The 19,505-nt window shown below is 38.9% G+C and overlaps 1 protein-coding gene across 5 annotated transcripts in view; it reads right to left on the reverse strand.

Moving 5' to 3' along the window:
* Positions 1 to 19,505, reverse strand: part of LOC135323500 (growth hormone receptor) — a 137,285-nt gene that overhangs the window by 67,598 nt on the left and 50,182 nt on the right. For all 5 annotated transcript variants that reach the window (XM_064500557.1, XM_064500558.1, XM_064500561.1 and 2 more), the window contains exon 3: positions 5,258 to 5,338. In XM_064500557.1, coding sequence (XP_064356627.1) covers positions 5,258 to 5,327 — 70 coding nt within the window. In that variant the 5' untranslated portion in view covers positions 5,328 to 5,338. The remainder of the gene's footprint in view (positions 1 to 5,257; positions 5,339 to 19,505) is intronic.

The following is a 19,505-nucleotide window of genomic DNA, read 5'->3' on the forward strand; positions in this document are numbered from 1 at the left end:
AGGATATTCTGCCTGCCCTTCAGCTGCTGCTTCAAAAGATATGGATCTCCTATAGGTTGTATGCCCTATGTACAGGTCTTATGCAGATATTTTGGATATGTGGAGCATTTCCATGGGATTCATAGACAGATGAATCTCACCTTTAGGTGTCCAAGCTCCCATGAATTCAACAGATCTAGCCAATGTATTTCCTGGAACATAAAGAACAGTTCAGCTGCTGCATTTCATTTAGTTGCCTAAACATGATGTTCAGGAACCTTTGAGATGCCTGGCTTTAAGCTGCCATTCCAGAAGGACGCACATCTCCCATGGATCCTCTGTCATCTCCGTCAGCCCCATGCAGATGTCTCAGGTACCTAGGGCTGTCTCCAATGACAATAAATCCCTGTGCATGGACAACAGATTCAATCCCTAGATCTGTAACTGGGAGCTTTGACACCCAGCACACACCTACATTTAGATGGTTTACTCTGGATATGAAATGCACGCAAAGCGTCCAATTACAATAAGTGAGCAGACACCAGCATAACAAAAGAAGGTTTTGCTGGAAATAAAAATTAGATTTGGTGTGTCTCATCAGGGGAAGTAATTAATCATATTTCTTATTTAAAAATAAGGAAAGTACAGCATTTGAGCTTAACGCCTTCATAGAAGAATTAAAAAACCCAGCAAAACTCTGAAAAAACAAAGCTGTGATGCAAAAAATTAAAAACATTTCTGAAATCAGATTAAATAAAATGTAAATTCAGGCTTGTCTCTCCTAAAATATTATTGTACAAAACCAGTTCACTCAGAAGTATTTTTACTGTGCTATCATTAAACATGAGTGCCTCTCTAAACCTGTTTCAGAGGATGAATTAGCAAAGCTTTAATATTCTGGAATGAACTTTGTTCTAGTATCAAAAATGTTAAAAGATGTTCCCCACTTCTTTTCATTGGGGAAGAAATTAGTTTTGGAACTGCCTGAGCTTATGTATTATTTTATTAACCGGGACTAATTCCCAGTTTACTCCTCTGTGTCCTCATCTGACCTGTGCTGGTCAGTTGTAGAGAAGGAACAAGCAGACAAAACTTATTTTTGTTTCCTAAGCTTTCTACAACTTGTGACTGGAGCACCCTCTTTCCCTCCCCATGTTAGCAGGTCTCTTAAACCAAAATAACAAGGTTGCATGGAAAATGTATTTGAAATACCATAGTTACATTAATGTAAGTATCTCAAACAGAGATTGTGTATGCGTACATGCATATAAACTCTTACTTTTTTCTTGAACCATGGTTGCTATTGCACAGAAGTAGCTAATCTATTTATGTATCAGTACTGTCTCTTGTTCATGTACCTCATTAACTAAAAAACTATAAAATTCTCAGAAGTATGTAATTCCCCATCTTCAAAGCAACCTAAACTCTCAGAAGCCTGAATTTTGTTGACTGCTCCACTCTGATTTATTCATGGAGAACTGCTGCAGCAGACATACTTGGCCACATTTAGCATCATCTCTCAGATGGCAGGCACCGCTGTCAGGTCACTATAGCCATAGCCCTTGTTTAAGGAGCTGGCAACCCAGGCTCTTAGGAAAAGGCGAGTACAAAAACCAACTAAATCAACAGAAAGCCTCCAGCAGAACTGGCACCAGCCTGGAGACAGCAAATGAGTGACTAAATGTCCAATATCTGGTCTTGAATGTTTTGCAGTTCTCCAGCCAACTGCTGGCCTCACACTCTCTTTCCTGCCAGGAGGAAACACGTATGGGATTTAACTGCATGCCAAGGGTGGATCTGACCCCACTGCACGGAGCCAGCTCAAAGCACAGGCACTTGTAAAGCTGCACATAAGCTTCACTTTCAGGACATAAAAGTGTGCAGCTCTTCTATGAATCCCTCCACGTACTAGTCAATATTACACTGTGTCAATAACGTGCTTTGGTGTAAGATTAGCAACTGTCTGCAATTTTTTATTGTGCTGTCACAAAAAAACCCTACTTAACGAAGTGGATTTGTTAGCGAACTGTGGCACTGCAAATCCCATTCCTCTGGTGCACATTTTATTTAAATATATAGGAAGGTCTCAGCAAGATTGTGCCGGGCAGAGCTCTGTAATATTGTCAGGATTCATGACGTAGTAATGGGTTGGGCTGGACGTTCATGAGAACTGTTTGTGTATATAGGCACACTCACACGGAAAAAAAAGAACAAAATGATACTGGCTAATAAACAGACCTCATCTAATAACTTATCCTAAATCATGCAAGAATGACACATGGCTGTTCTGCCATGCTGTTATCTCAAATATTCCCATTCAAGTTACACTTCCTTGTCTGACTTTCCCAGTGGACCAGCTCCCCCACTCTCAAAATAAAAGTGCTACAACCTTAAATGCAGTTTAAAGTTTAGAATTTTATTCTTGAGACATTAAAGCTCTGTTCCCTTCACATACACAGTTCTGTAAAAACATAGCAGACCAGGATGTAGATATTTAGTATTGTGTCTTGGATTTAAGTACAAGAACACAATCTAAATGTTCTTCCAGTATTTTGATTCTTGAAGTAAACTCATGGAAGTTACTATTTGATCAGTGCATATACAACCAGGCAAAAGGTGACTTTGTGGCTATTTTTTTACATTTAGCATGAAATTTTCACAGAACTTAGGAGATCTGGACCACACCTCATCTGCCAAAGACCTGGGAATCCTCTTATGCCTTGTGCTCCTAAACCTCGAGAGAAATCAATTAGTCCAGCAGACTGCATCTGAGCAGGAATTATTTTTGTCCATTTAATGAATGCACTGTAAAATACAGACATGGAGGGGGAGAGGAGATGAGGTCAGGCCACATTCGTTTTTTTCTACTGACCATTCTGTAACAGGCAATGAATAGAAGCTGGTACATGTATCATATTTCACTGAGAAATACTTACTTTCCATATTTTAGCAGAACTAAGAAGGAATTTGCAAATTTTATTTCAGTTCATAGGCCTAAATAAAGGGAGTGGTGCACAAATTGGAAAAAAACAAAAAGAAAAGAGTACATAGCTTTATTCAGCAAATTCCTATCAGAAACTTCCTGCTCTTTTAATCAACTCAGAAGACAAAGACTGCAAAATAAATTAATAAAAAATAATAAACCCCCCACATTATTTCAGCCCAAATTTATTATGCAAATAAGCACTTCACTATCCTATGCTTCTTTATACACTTCTTAAGTAGGTACATTCATTTCCTGTAGGACACGCAGGTGGCAGATTGAAAGTATCCCTGCAAGTAGAAGAAGAAAGCCGGGGAAGTGCAAACTCCATTTATTCATTGCCTTCTACAATCAGCTACATCAGAACTAATGTTAGTGTAACTACTGCAGTTAGGTCTCACCCCTCGATTGCTGATATGCAAAGTAGAGTAGCCAAATTAGCAATCAAAACCAAAAACAATCAGTGAAGGAATTCAAAACAAATCTGGTAAATGTAACAGAAAATGCCTTAACCTGCAAGAAAGAAGAGAATCTTGCAGATAATCCGGTGCCTAAAAACAAAGATGGCACAGTCTGAGCCACTCCAATAAAAGGAAATAGATACCTATGTTTCCCCTATCCAAAACTTCTTTTTTTAATTAAAAAAATAGACTTTGTGGAAGAAACCACTGAAAATTGATTCTTTGAATTCTAATTACATCTTATTTTCAGCTTAATGTTTCCATTATAAACTAGGTAACACCCATCATATTTCTTCACTACTTCTGCAAATAGGGATATCCAGAAATGGTAAGAATGCAACTCCAAGAAAATGCAGAACTGTATCAGGGAGAAGGAGGATGATTATACCTTTAAAATGTAGGGCAGTTATGACTATGAGGAACTAAGCCATAGTCCTTTGGCTTAGTATCACATGTAAAACCAACACTAGACTAGCTAGTGAAACATGATTTGCAAATCTATGCATATTTAATTTGCATTTAGTAACATTTAGGTAGGAGTGGAACTACTGAGCTAAAAAAGAAAGGAAATGAATCTTTGAAAGATACAAGAAATTTTCATTGAAGATTTTATCAGTTTATCTACAGTTTGTTGTGGATGCTGTTCCCACTCCTCTTTTTCCCAAATTACTGGTCAGATTGCCCCCTTCGGCTTTCTCTGCTAACACTGGTCTTGGCTAGCTGGTCAGAAGGGGCACCTGCTCAAGGAACCATTCTAGGGCAGCTGGTTCGATAGCTCTGGGAGAAGAAAAGACACGCCCATATAAAACTACTCATTACAGAAAACCGTTACTGTTGTCTCCAAAGGCTCCAACAAGACAGAGCAGACTAGGTAAGCTGCTTTTGTTTGCAGGAGCAGGTCATAACCAGCATATGCAGATGAGTCTGAAACAATGCAAAACTCCCACCAAAGCTAATCTTGGTTCTGAGGTAGTAAAAGACCAGCTTCAAAGGATCAAGTAGACTCAAGACAGGCCTCTAGAACATACAAAGACTGTTCTAAATCTTCGCTGGCTTCAAAAGAAAAAGAAGCAGAGAAAGCTCAGCTGGAGGGAATACTTTCCAGCCTGCATTTAATTTAGAAGATGGAAGAACTGAGGTGTATAAGGATGAGATGGGGAAGAACCCATCTGGAAAGCCAGGGAATCTACATTCCGTAGATGCAAAAACTGAGCAGATCTGTTGAATCAAAGCCACCACAGGATGTGCATTCATAGTTTGTACTATGTAAAAAGGTTTCTATTGGTTACCCAAAGCAATCTGGCTGTCTGAGGCTACGTGTTCTCTTCAAATCCCTTTTTTAATCTATTCTCAAGAATTTTTAAGTGCATTTCTTATGGAGCTTGTTTATACTGGCCTTAGACCCAATATACACAGCCTGAAAATGCTTCCTCCATACTTCCAAATAGTTTTACATTTAACGTATGAATATACTAAAAAGACATGAGGAAAACAAAAATTTTCTATAAAAAATTGACTCCCAGAAAAATTCTTTCATAACCTCAGTACTAGACAGACTAGAACAAGGGAAAGAAAACCTAGATATCTAACATCAACATTGACCCAGCCTTTTTACGTGCCACAAACCTTCGCCATCTACTAAATTCACCTTTACTCTGCAACACTTAGTCTCATTCACTGTTTTCATAACAAGATTAACTGACATTTTTCACATGATGCACTCAGATTACTGCAGTCAAGGTACTTGCATAGTTCTGATGCATATAATATAAAAACACTCTTTATATAAAGTCTATATACACACAAAGAGACAGAAAGGTATCATAAAACTTACCATCACTTGTAGAGAGAGAGTCATTTGCACAGATCAGTGCCAAAGTAAACAGCAGATGCCAAAGATCCATACCTCTAAGTTCTGTAATAATAAAAGACAATCAGAGAGTTTATAAAGAAACTTATATTATTACAGTTACATGATATTTAAACTACCATTTAGTTTTATTGAATTTCTGACTGGAGTTAAACCAGAAATGTATTTAGTTTATGGTTTATTGCCTTGTAAAGTCATATATTATCTTACAGTCTAGGACAGATAGTAAATACTATTTTTTTTTTAACAGGACTAGCTTATGCGTCACTAGCTTATTAAATATAGAGGAAAAACTCAGTATTTTCAATGTCTATCTTGCTCCTAGGAAATAACCACACTTTCCCCATGACAACCTTTCAAAAATGGAATCCGATGACAAGCCTAGGTTAAATGTGAAAGTGGGAAAAGAGCAATAATATCTCTTTCAGAGAACAAAGATACGATCCCCTTTCCATGTCATGCTCTCCTAAAGCTGTGCTTGTCTTTGCAGGCCATGTATAATGCTTCCCGGGTCTAGGACTACATGCAGTAAAAAGGAGACGAGTGATGCAGCCATATAACGCAGCTGTCACACCATAAAGTCAAAAGGCTGCTAGTAGAACAACCCAGCTTAATACCTACTGTCATCGCCAGAGGCAGGCAGCACTCGATTAGCAAAGAGAGCAGGCAGTAGCTGTGGTTACAGCAAGAATTTGAGTAACCTGGCCCAATTTTTTGTTCTGCTCCCTGCCAGCTTCCTGTGCGACTGTGAGCTCGTGTCTCAGTGCCTCTGCTTGCTGGCCTGTCCTGAGGGGCTGCCACGGAGGGTGTCTTACACTGAAAACTTCTATCGGTGTCAATTCTGAGCAGGCAACCTTCAGATGGACCCAAGCATATTCACACAGGACACCACACAGAGTCCTTTGCCCAAGAGCCATCCCACAACTCTTTACAACCTCCCCAGAAAGCACCTTCCTTCTTCTGCCTAGTTTATTTGCATGACACGCACATCCTACAACCCCATCACACAGTTGTGTACGAGGGACACTACTTTGCTCATGCCATTATCACTGGCCTCTGATAGCAAGGAAGGGTAGAACCTGGGCTATGCTGGACTTGTGGGCAGTGCAGCCTTCTGCACAAAATTGTACCCCCCCAAAAAAAATCATGAGGCGTCCATCTGTAGTAGGGAAAAAATATAAAAAACAGTGCCAGTGAGAGACCTTCAAAAGCAAAGTTTAAACACCCAAATGAACACCAACACTGAAACAATGCTTGAGCATCTTGTTCTGTAGCATGAAATCGCCAAGCTACACTGGCATCTCAGCTCAGCAAGGCAGTGGAGGGATATAATAATGGCTCCACTTTTGGATTTGACTGCAAATATGACAAACCTTGCTCCTGCTCTGAAGTATTTTTAATTGGACATTTTCTTTCTTCAACTAACAGGAGACTAAATCAGCAATGTTCAAACAACCAAGCTCACTAATAAGCAACAATCTTTAGATGGGCGTTAGCACAACTGATGTTGTCAAATCTGGATATTAAACAACAGTCTCCCAGTACAGTTAGCAAAGTCTGAATTTCATCCACAACTGCAAAACACAAACACACCGAGTATTTAAAAATATGTTAATGCTAAATTTAAAAGATAATTCCCTCTTCTAAATTTTATTACCCTAAGAGAACATATTCACTCACGCCGCAGAAAAAAATGTAATAATTAAAAACTCTAAATTTCTCATTCATGCTGTTTAGTACAAAACTTGAAAATTAGAATGTATTTATTTTTCACATCTTCTTTAAGGTAAAGCTCAATAATTTTCAAGTTTCAAATGCAAATACAAGAATTTATTTTGACTACTCTTTAGAGTTTAACCTAGATTCTGCAAAGACGAACCAAGAGACCACCCCCACCACAGCTGCTTTGACACCTAGACTGCCTCAGGGATTCCCACTCTTACTCTCACACACCCTTCGGCCAGATTTAGTTGGTATACGGCCGAAGGAAGCAGGGTTGCTCGATGTGACTGCCTGAACGGAGAGAAGAGTTGGAGGAGCTGCTCTCTGGGTGCCTAATGAGAGCTGTGCAGGATTCACCCCTGTCCAGCCAGACACTGGTTTGTCCAAGGGCAACTCCCTTATTCCCAGCTGGACAGGAAGGAAGGAAAACGTATGGTGAGACTGGATGCGTGTCAGCGAGGATTTAGGACAGAGACTGCTCTGAGAGTGAGGTAGCCCGTGGAGCAGGACCAAGGCATAGTGGAAGGCTGCAGCTGTGGGAGTGCACAGGGCTGGAAAGAAGTTTCTAAAGCAATGACAGGCCAACAAGCCTCCTGCTCCCAGAGGGAAGCTACACTGACAAACCCCGAGCTGCATCCAAGCGCAGCAACTTTTTTTTAGCTAAGTCAATTGTCCCCTTACCCCCTGCACCTGTATTCCTGTTCAAAGGAATTTTATTGTCCCCTATTCATAAATCTTTAACAGAAATGCTTTTCCGTATTTGTCACTTCCTCTCCTCTTATGCTATTTCTACCCTATCGAACAGTCCCCCGTCCCCTTCAGCCCTTCCACATTAGTCTTGCCTGCTTTTTGGGACAGGAAGGAGCTGTGCTCTGGCAAATATCCTACTATCAGCCTCGTATTGAACAACTGGAGGTCTTCCACAGCACAAAGAAATTGCTCTTAAAATGTGCTTCTCTGACAGACTGTGCTCTTCAGTACAGATATTCCCAAACATCAATTTTCCCAGCCCAAATTTCTCCCTAAAGTTCTGTTTTGCTCTTCCACAGGCCTGAGCACACTTTAGCTGCAACCCCTCTGCTCGCTCTCTCTACTGCAATACCCACTCACGCCAGGCTGCCTCTCTCCACGCCTCCCCATTCGTTTCTCTCCATCAGCCTCCGCTGAGTTTCCTACCAGTCTTCTCCAAACTTTCCTATTTCTTCCTGCCTAACAACAGCTACATGAAAAAAAATTCATAGGATTTCTCCAAATGTCATTAATAGAATCAGTCATTCAAAGCACTTCTGTGAACACAGTTCCGGCTTTCACAACCACATCACATTGAGTAGCTCCGTCATTCGAACGCTATCAATTCTAACGTATGGCCAACCACAACATGGATATCGCCTTTATCTGCTGCTGTGACTGGAGCCATCTCAGCTTCCTCCAAGGAAGAGTGGTTTGACAGCCAGAGTGCTAACCCAACAGTCTGGAAATACATCCCAGAGTTCAACAATCATTTTAAACTTGAACGAGGTTTTGTTGCTTGCAGACAGAAACAATCCCATTCCCATACTGCTCTTTTGCTTGTGCTCACAGACTTGTTTACATACCTACATGCAATAAGCTTGATCAGGAAATTGTTCAAGTTAAAATTAATTCAGCCAAAAAACTTCCATAAACATTTATTGTAACAAATCTGTTTGCTGACCTGGTTTATCATATGACTCCACAAAGATGCATCCTGCAAACAGAGTGGGGCCAGCACAGGCATGGGAACGAGCAGCCAGGGTTGAGGAGAGGACAGATTGCCCCTCCAGCAGCAGCTACAACTTAAATTCGAATGAATTTAAGAGCAATTGTAGGACTATACTGACCATTTCAGCTTCCTGCTTAGTCACAGACCTTGACCAAAACATTTAGCAGTCTGAAATAGGTGACTGAATGAATTTAGGTTCCTAAACCCTAAAGGCGATCAAAATCCCTACTTAATCCCTCAGTTTTGTCCAGTAAAATGCTGTACAAAAACAAATGCTGCTTCTGTGGAAGCCCAGAAACACCACCATCTTGGTAAGGCAAAGCAGTAGTGCGTTGCTGCTCAGTCCAAATCCAAACTGAGTCCTCCAACAAGGTGTCTATCCAGACAAGTGGCACACAGGAGAAAAATTCAATAGGTGACTGAATATGGCCAATACACAGACAGGACTTAGCTCAAAACCCATGACCATTCTTGTTTGAAAATATGGATGGGCCATGCACCATCCTTTCTGCAGAAAGCAAGAGGTCCAATGCTACCTTCGTCGGAGCTCAAAGCCAGAGCCCTTGAGGCAGGGTTCGTATTCAGGATCTTCCCCAGGCAAAAGGAGCTGTAGTATCTGCAAGAGCTGTGAAGCACTGGGGATTTTACAACCTTTCTGTGTCTACCAAGAGCTCAGCAGAGCTGCAGGCAAGGCTACCACTTCTAGGAGTTTCGGAGGCCAAGGGTGTGCTGTACTGCCATGGCTCCGGTACAGGCAACTAAAGAGAGGTCTCATGGAGAAAATCTGTTCCAAAGCAGGAGTTGCCCCATCACAATACTGCTTTCAGTGGTACAGAAGAAAATTTCTGAGAAAAGTCCTCTGAACTGCCATCTCCCCCATCAGTAGACAATTACTGCCTCACAGAAAATTCTCACATATGTTTTGTAACAATCCACTGCTGTTCCTCTAAAACCACTCTTGCAAGCTCACTGCCAACAAGAACGGTATTGTTTAGAGGCTGCAATGTTAACCTAGCAAGAGACAGCTTCTCGCTTCTCATCAGCTTTAGGAGAAAATTGATCTTTTACGGTCTAGTAATATCTGTCCTGCAGCACCTACTCCTGTACGTGATGAAAGACAATTGCCACTAACAAAGTCCCTATCACTTAACAGGACAAAAAATTTCAGTGTCTGTAATGCATGTTATTCTAAGGAATAATAGTCTACATCTTACCCAACTCTTAAAGTTTGCAAGAAGGAAGAGAGCTAAAACCAGAAAAAAATTACAACAGCTGACTGTCCTCAAGGCAGCTGAAACTTGACCACAGGAGCATTTGGCTAGAGGTCAGCTCAGGCTAATTGCTTCAGTAGAAAAAGGGAGCTAGGAGTTATAAAAAGGATAAAAAAAACCCCTTCTTGGCCGTTTTCTATAGTGATGTTGGAGTATGGTCAATCACAAGCGAATTTAAACACAACTCTTCTCCAGTGGGACATAAATATAGTCAGTATAGACAGAGGGAAGCCAGGCTAGGAAAATCTTTGGGAAGAGAAAGCGTACAGTTATAATCTACAGAATGGTTTCCATCTACTCTGGTCAGATAACGATGTTAAACCCAGAGTAAGTCATAACAAGTTTTTCTTAAGAACCAAACTACTGTTTGAGGTAAAATATTTAGGTTTAGATAGCTCCTGAACCCAAGAGGGCCAATAAGAGAGTAGAGAAAACCTTTTTGTTCTTGTTCATTAAACTGTGCCTAAGAAAGGATTTCTGCTTTTGCCATCTTCATTAACTCACTGAACTCCAAATATGAGAAAATATTTTCCCCTGTAACCTCCTTCAGTTTAGCTTTGCTTGCCAAAGTAACACATGTACGACTATTCCAGAAGCAAAGGTGGCTTTTTTGCTGCAGACTGAGCAATGGATTAGTCTGAGAAAATTTATGCTTTTTTGTATATTGCTACATTTCATCATTCCATCAGATCAGGAATAGGCAAGGACACAAGAACTTACAACACATACGAATACACAAAAATACTTCCATCACCAAATAAGTACGATTGCTGAAAAAAACCAGAATGTTAAACCAGGCTCTCAAGTTCTGTGCTGCACTGAACCATACATTTATGTAAGTATCAAATACATACACACATACCCTTGTAAGCTTCTTTTAGGGAAAAGGCATTTACTTATTTTTGCAGCGTGAATATTTCTCACAAGTGATCTCATGGCAAGATTTGTGCTACCAACAGAAAATCTTCTTCCTGTGCTTGCATAATGTAATACAGACAGGTTTGGCTCAACATGCATAGCTGAAATCACTTTGCCTGCTTAGCCTCATTCCACTGAATGCCAATAAGACAGAGTCATACTGCAGACGAAATGAGTTACAGCCCTTCAGCTCAACACAGCCTAAAAGGGCCGTGGACCTAAGACTTCTTCCCTTGTGAGCAGATATTACAGCTTGATTGAGTCATCAGCAGCATTTGGAAGAATGCCTGTTTTTATAGAATCCGTGTCCGTGTTATATACTCAGCTGCGTTAAGAAGCAGAAATAACAAATTGTCTCAACTGATAGGAATAGCATACCATTCACCGAGTCTGTGCGGTAATCCAGGATATGAAAAGAATCAGGAATAGTATCACTGAAACAAAAATTATACACTGCAAATAAAAAACTCTTATAAAGGGTGTATTTTTGAAGGAAGGAAAAAAAAAAGCACCACTGCTAAAGAATGAAGGTCTCTGGCATAAAACTGCAATTATTATGCATGGTTTGACACCAATTTGAGGATTATTAAAAGGCTCATCTTCGTGACAGACTAGAAGTATGGAACAGAGGCAGTTTCATATCATTAGAGTGCTACATAAGCTAAAGAATTTATGATAGTTTTAAGTGTTAGAATTGGAAATGGCACTTTTTACTCTGACGGGCCCATTTAAACAGAAGACAGGGTAAGAAGCCAATTGGTCATTAGTTATTAGATGCTGTTAAGACGCCTTTCAATGAATCCAGAGTTTGAACATTGTTCTGGACTTGTACTGAAAGCTAAGTCAATCCAGCTATAAAGGGATATCCCCAGAACTGGTCTAGGAAGCCAAAGGTGGATGGCTGTGGCATACACCATATCAATTCTTTATTTACAATAAAAACTGTTATGCTTTGACAACAGTAACCTGATGGACAAGGTACATGCAGGGAGGACCTTAGCTGTAAAATTAGTTGATCATCTCCTTCAGGAAACAATTGCTAAAAGAGAATTAAAGTTATATTTTAAGTTTCTGTCTATCACACAGGTGGAAAAGTTTTCAACTTGGAAAACACTTCACTATTTTGCTTGCCTTTCAGCCCCCAAAAGATACCACAGCAGTAAAGTAGATGCATCTCAGCTGGAAGTCACTGTAACATCCAGCTGCTATCATGCAGACAGGAATTTCTGAGCTGATACTCAGTTTTACATGTACTTGTATCACTAAGGATGAGGATTCAGGCCTATTTATGGGAACGTTAATTCTTTCAGGCTATAAACACTTTTCTCAACTACAGTGGTAATTTTTCCCAGGCTTTTTTTTTTTTTTAATTTAACTAACAGTCATCCAAAAGACAAAATCCATCTCTTTGCTTTACTTGTATAATGCATTGCAAAGTGAGAGAATTTCTCTGTAGGAACAAAAGTATATTCTACTGTTTAAAGAAATATAATGCATCAATATGATGTCAAATATTATGACAAGACAGGAAAAAGAAATGTCTGAATTTATATCTAGAACTCCCCCATAATCTGTATTAAAAAAAATGCTTTTACCTGAATTGCCAAAAGAAAAACATTTTAAGATAATTATTCACACATTACATAAGAAATTAAACAATATTCCCAGTGTTGTAAAACACTTCTGTGCCAGTATTAAAAAAAAAAAAAAAAAGCAGCTTTTCTGTATCTTGCTTCTGCTAAAGTTTAAATCCTGTCAGGACTCAGCAGTTTGCCCCTAATCTAGCAAAGCAATAAAGACATCTGATTTTAAGCAGGCAAGGCTATTTTAACATGAGAATATTTAACATGAGAAGATGGCTAAGTAGTTCACCTAGCAGAGCCAGAGTTCTTAGCACCTGGCAGAATGATGAAGATCTTGAGCATGGGGATCTTCGTAGAAAGCAACCTATGCAACATTAGTGGGAGTTTGGGCTAGAACACAAGCGTAACCTACAGAATAATTCATGCACTTAATATTAAAGAACTTTCCTGTAGGTGCTACCAGATTGCACTTATATAGCAGGCCAATTCTAGTGCAATTCTAGTGGTATTTTCTTTGTAAGCCTTCTTTTGTGTGCTAGTATCTGTGTATCACAGGAGTTAATAAACATACTAACTAGCACTCTGGCAAATATGGTAAGCTAAATTTCAGTGCAGAAGTCTGCATCTGCTCTCATGAGCTATTCTGTGACATGATCAGGTTGATCATGGATAGAGACAGCTCCTGCAAGAGAAATTTCATACTGCAAATGAAGCCCCTGCTGACCTCCGGTGAAATAGGGTTTGGTTATAGCTAAGTATTTTTGAACAAAGCACCCCCAATTTCTTTTAATAACCTTGAACACAAACCTGCCTTTCAGATCTCAAAGAATAATTCCAGAATAATTCTCAACAGGGTTTCATTTTCAATACTATTTAAACAAAATCTTTTTCCTCCAGGGAAAACATCTTCAAGAAACTGTAAAACTTAAGTTCAAGACCCTGGTACTTATCTTAGACTAATGGAACTACCTGACAGCTCATTACTATGAGACAAATGAGTTACGTGGTCTAACGCATGCTAAATTATTCATGTGCTGCAAATCAGATTAAAGACTATGTTACAATGCTTGTACGGCATTAAGGAAGTTACTGACTTAACTACTGGATTAAATGAAAGCTGGTAGCTGACAGACAAAGGATTTTGGCAGGATTTCAGGATGGCCACTCATGAGTCAAAGTAGTCACATAACCTTCACATGCTGCTACCTGCATCACCTTCTATTGCTTGGTCAACATATAAAGATTAATCAGCTTGACAAAAGGTACAACTGTAAATAGTGCATTTAAATTGGTGCAATTTTTTGTCTGGAAGTTTGTATCAGTCTAGGCAATGATATATATTGATTTAATTTACATCTGTAATTTATGGATGGAAACTAACTTTAAGTCTGGTTTAAGCTGATGTAGGAGTTTGTGTATGTTTTTGAATTTGTTCAATAAAACTGCTTTTCAAAATAATTTCAAGTAAAATTCTCTGTTTAAAAAAGTTCCATAGTAAAAAATAAACAGACACGTATTAGATGACGAGAACCAATATGTGGAACTGCTTTCCATGTCTCTCCTGTAAAAACCATATCAGCATTGTTCCCTGGCCCAATTCCCCACTGATTTGCTGCTTCAACTCCATACAAATCTGAATATACAAGCTGTGCACATCTACCAAGAAGTAGCCTAGTGCATTCAACAGTTGCATAAAACATTTGGAATAGCCATATAAAAAGATTATCAGCTAGATCCTTAGTTGGTATAAATTAACAAAGCTGAGAGAGATACTGAATGTTACCAGCACGAGAAGAACATTACTCAGTACTTTTATATACAGCGTCACTAAAATAAGTTTACATGAGGTAAGCAGCAACTCTTGCAGAAGAGCTGATGTCTGTCCAGACCTTTGATAAAATTTCAAAAATTCGGTTCACTTCTCCCTCTACTTGCATTGGTAAGATCTGCAGATTAAAATACCCAAATAACAAGGTCGAAGTATATTTTTATGAAGCATCTCACATATGAATCTGTTATATTTTGATGAGATAAGGATATATTTTGATGAGATAAGAAAATATTTTGATGAGATAAGAAAATATTTTGATGAGTGAGTATTTGTTAAGGAAGTGGAGATGTACATTGCACAGTGTGTGATCAAGCCAGCTTGACTTTTTTAAGGGCAATAAACCAAACAGCCATGCATGGTAATCTCTAGATTTAGTGACCTATTAAGAGGTGATGACAATCGCCCAGTTAATTTTCTAAGTGGGCACTTGCAGTTAGCATAGCACTATAAGGTAGTATGTATTTTAGAATCAGAAAGGTAAAAGGAGACGACAGGTTATAATTAGAAATTTTTAACTGAAATTGAAAGGCGTTACTCAGGTCCAATGCCCAACATTTCTTTGAAGAAACCCCCACCAACTAAGAAACTAAGACCTATCTGCTAAATAAGCAACAGAAATAGCAATACTAACACTATAGGAAATGTACCAATTCTATTTCTAAAGAGATCTTTTAATGCTTTCAGACAGGCTTCTCCATCAGCAAATCCTGAAGCAGTCTACAGTGGGGGTGAGTGTCATTTTCCATTTTACAATGGGGAAATGGAGACACTAGGAAAGGAAATGGCTCGCCTGCGTTTACACCACAGCCCAGGAGCAGGGTAAGGCATGGACTGCATCCCCTTTCAGTGCTTCACCTGCCAGAGAACATTAGTGAACAGGTGAACGATCAACTGAAAAACCGATATTCTGCAACTTGCACTATAAATAGAAGAGCTGCTCAATGCATGCCTGGCCAGCTGGCAGCGGGAGAGCAACTCTGCTTCATGACACCCTCCCCTTCAGGAAGTCCATTACATTGCACACTTTGCAATTAAGAAAGTGAAACTCTGGAGCAGATTCAACTACATTTTATTAAAATGGACCAGTGTGTCCACATTTCTCCATCTCTGTCATTGTTATTTTACAGAGGACCATGAGTAAGTAGATGTTTACAGACAAAATTTACAAGATATCTGCCCTGAGGTATAGCTGAGAGCCCGATACTTCATCCACTACTGCCAGAATTATTGCTTATACTCATATTGATATTGTGAGGGCTAGTCACAAAAATAAATCCCATATGAAGCTAAATTTAATTCTTAAAGCTTAATTCTTCTGCAGTTTGAACAGCAGCCTTGCCTCAGTATCCACTTCCATGCTGAACAGGGAGCAAGGCTGCTTTTGCACAAACCTGTCAGCAAAACACAAGAGTGTTTTGGCTCTCTTCCCTCTAATCAGCATATTTATATGATCCTACTCAATACATGGCCCTGTGGACTAAACTTCAGTCTTTTTAGTCTCACTCATGTGATCATGTATGGAAACTTTCTGCATACAAGTGGAATCATTGTTACTTCATTTTACTTGGGAAAGAGTATGATTGCCCCTTTTTGTGGTTCTTACACTGATGAAGTTTAATATCACAGGGAACTTTATTTTTGGAAAGATAAAAGGCTCCCATTTAAAAAAAGACCTGACCATAAAAGTTCAAATATATATATATTTTTAAAAGTCATTAATGATGATATCATGTGCTCCCAAAATGTCTATGACACTTAACAATCACATTTGAATCATGCGTGTAAGCAACTACATTCACAGTGAGCGTGAGGAGACTGATTAGTCTCCAGTTCTATTACAAGGTGTAGAGAAGCCTTAGATAAATCACACGTACATAGGTTTTTATCCCAATATTATTAAAACTGTAGAATATCACAGTAGATGGAGCTTTGAGTTTCAAATTAGCCTGATGTACAAATTAGTCCTGATTTTTATTTCACTTGTTGCATAAAAGTTTGCCTTCAGCAATCAGAATTGATAACAGGTGACTGAATTTATACATAAAGAGAAATAATGACTCAGTATAGTCCATTCAAGTAAGACATTTTTCTGTTGCTGCTATTGCAGACTCTAAAAGGGATCATGTGCAAAGATTACTGAGACCTGACCAGCCATATTCAGAGCTGGCTCTAAATGTAAGTCTATATAAGGTGTCCTCACCACATGTAAAAAAAAGAAAAAAAAAACCCCAAAACCAAAAACCAAACCCCTCAAAGTCTGTAGTCTTCTCATAGCTTAGAAAATGAATCCAGATGTTAGCTGTTCTGTGGGTTGCAGAGAACAATTAATTGCAGGATAACTTGGTGGTCTACCAAATAAGTTTCTTGGCTAACAGGAATCTGGTTTTGGCTGCCTTGGAATTCAGTTTCTGTCTCCCTAGGAGGCCGGCTATCTTCCAATCTCAGCCACATTCTCTATAGCAGAGAGCTACAACTCACAGAAAAAAAAAAAATCATACATTGTGGGTCAGCCAGCTTTCTCACGAATAGCTCAGCTGCCAGGGAGGTACCCAACAGCTGCACCCTGACAGAGCAGAAAAGTCCCCCAAACGCAGAACTTGCTGAGCTCTTACAATTGTGTTTTAACGTCCTTGTGTCTCATTTTTTTCATATTAGAGGAAAAGGGTTTATTAAATCATAAGTCTTAAATGATTAAAATATGTATAGGGCTTAAGTTTCTTGATATAGATACCTGATACAGATCTGCTGATACACAGATACTGCTGTGTATACTTACATACATGTTTGACACAGAATCTCAAAAACAGTTTTGGAACTGAAATGTTGAGGTATCACACTGCAGAAATGGTAGGAAATATGTATAATGCTGTGTGTGATTTTTAAGCAACTAGCTTATCTGAAACAACCTGAAAGCTACTTTTTCCAAGAATTTGTCATGATGGGAGTTGTACATTTAATTTACTGGTGTGGCTGAAAGTCATCTGATAGGGTAACAAGCAGCTGTTATTAGGAGCTATAGCATGAACAGAGATGATGGTAGCGCTGTATAGAAAAATCTATGAGAAAAGGACTAGCACTTCTTTCTTTAAGGATTGTATGATTCTTTAAATAGGCTTTATTTATGCCATGTAGTTCATAAACCAGATGTATAGCCCATGAAAAGGTGCCATTCAGCCAGTGCCATTTCTGCCTAGAGAAACATGGCTCTTAAAGCAGTGACAGCTGCCTGAACACTCCAGTTCTCCTTTCTGCTGGCCACAGCCCAAAGGAGAGCATAGCTTCCTTCTGCTGTTGCTATACTAACAGTGGGTCAACTGCAGCTAAGCGGGAAAAATTGGAATTAGCCTTTCCAAAATCCAGATTTAGTCCTCATACACCACTGCAAAGAACTGGACCCTCCTGACACATTTTTACTAGTCACATGTAATAAACCCTACAGTAATATCTACAATGCAAAACTTTTTGCTGGTTTGTATTTTTAAAGCACATAAAACTGTGTGGGAGGATAGCTTCCCCTACATTCTAATCTGATTGTTCTCACTGGTCCAGTGTAGTGTATTTACCCTGAAAGACCTATTTTTAATTTCACAAAAAATTCCCAGTCAGAATATTTATGAGATGTTTTAGCTAGAATTCCATATGAGTTAAGAGTACCAGAGAGCTAGAGTAGAAATGGATACCACTAAACACGGAATATTCTCATTAAAAAAAAGTAGGTATTTGGGGCAGTATATTTTTATGCCTAACCTGTTAGTTTCCCTTCCATCTTATGTATATTTGTTACTCAAATATGACTGCCTGTGGCCTTCCCCAGGACATACTACCTGGCTTTGCTAGACTCATTCAAACTGAATCTTAGCTTTGATTTCAAATCTGCAGTAACATATGATTCAGCAGCAGCAGAATTTGACTTAGTTCATTTATATTAAACTATCCTACTGATGATTATATTATTAGCTGGTAAAAGGCAAACACTTCAGTCAGCATGATGGACTATAAAGCAAAATTATGAGAAGAGATCACAAAGCTACAAAAAAAGGCTGTTTTTGTTCTTTATAATTAAGGATATATACCTTTTTGGTCTACTTGTAACACTAGCGGTCACAGGATTTGGATCTGATCTCAGTTGCAAGCTACTGGACATAACCCACAAATGGTGGATATATAGTTTGTGGTAGCCTAAGATCACTAAAGAAGTTGTCTGATGAGAAAAGTATTACGGCTTGTTGGTATTAAACTGACAGATACATTTATTGTCAATATAACATCTGCACGCTGACACTGTCAGTTTAGGCAGGTTCTTCCCTTGGTTTAAAAGGTCATTCAAAGGAGAGAAGCCATGTAAGCCTGTAAGTTTTTCCAAATTGTGGAGCAAGAGATCACAGTCAGTTTTGTTTCCATTCTCTTAGCTTTCCTCATGCACACACAGCATCACAAATGGTTTCTGTACTCTTTATGTTGTATTCTACGGGAAGAAAATTAGCAGATCTTCATTCGAAAAAGAGAGAAGTGTGCTGACCCAGTAGCTGGATAAGCATTAACAGCTAAAGAAACTTCAATTACTGGAATATTTTACAGCAGTTATTTCACAAACACCTCTGCTACTTTCAGCCAGATATTAAAATTTTTTCCAGCATATTCAGCAGAACTACCAACACTGTCAAAATCTATTTAAAGCTGTGCCTTGTGTTATCTTCCATTTGGATTGTAAATGTCAATGAGACACAAATTACTTTTGCCACATCTATGGACCACTTTTAGTATCGCAGACTTGAAGTAACAAGGTATCTGTTTAATTTTTAAGGAAAGAATGCTACACATTGATTTAGGATAACGAAATCCTTATTGAGAGTAGAACACTTCATTAATCTCAGTTTAGAAAACGTGCAGATGAACATTCCCACTGTGCATAAGGCATTAAATGCCTCAATTTCACAGAAGAGCTGAGCAGTAAATCTGTTTCCAGAAAACTCAATCTAGGGCTGCTACTGCCAAAGATGTATTAAAAGGTAAATATATAAAGGCCAGCCATTAATGGATCTACTCGGGAACAGTTATCACATTTTCAATTCTTATCTTAATCTAAAACTAACTTAGCATAGATAATGTAAGTTACAGGTATATAATTTTCAGCATATCTGGTCAG

Source organism: Dromaius novaehollandiae, chromosome W, assembly GCF_036370855.1.
Source record: "Dromaius novaehollandiae isolate bDroNov1 chromosome W, bDroNov1.hap1, whole genome shotgun sequence".
In the NCBI taxonomy this organism is placed as follows: Eukaryota; Metazoa; Chordata; class Aves; order Casuariiformes; family Dromaiidae; genus Dromaius; species Dromaius novaehollandiae.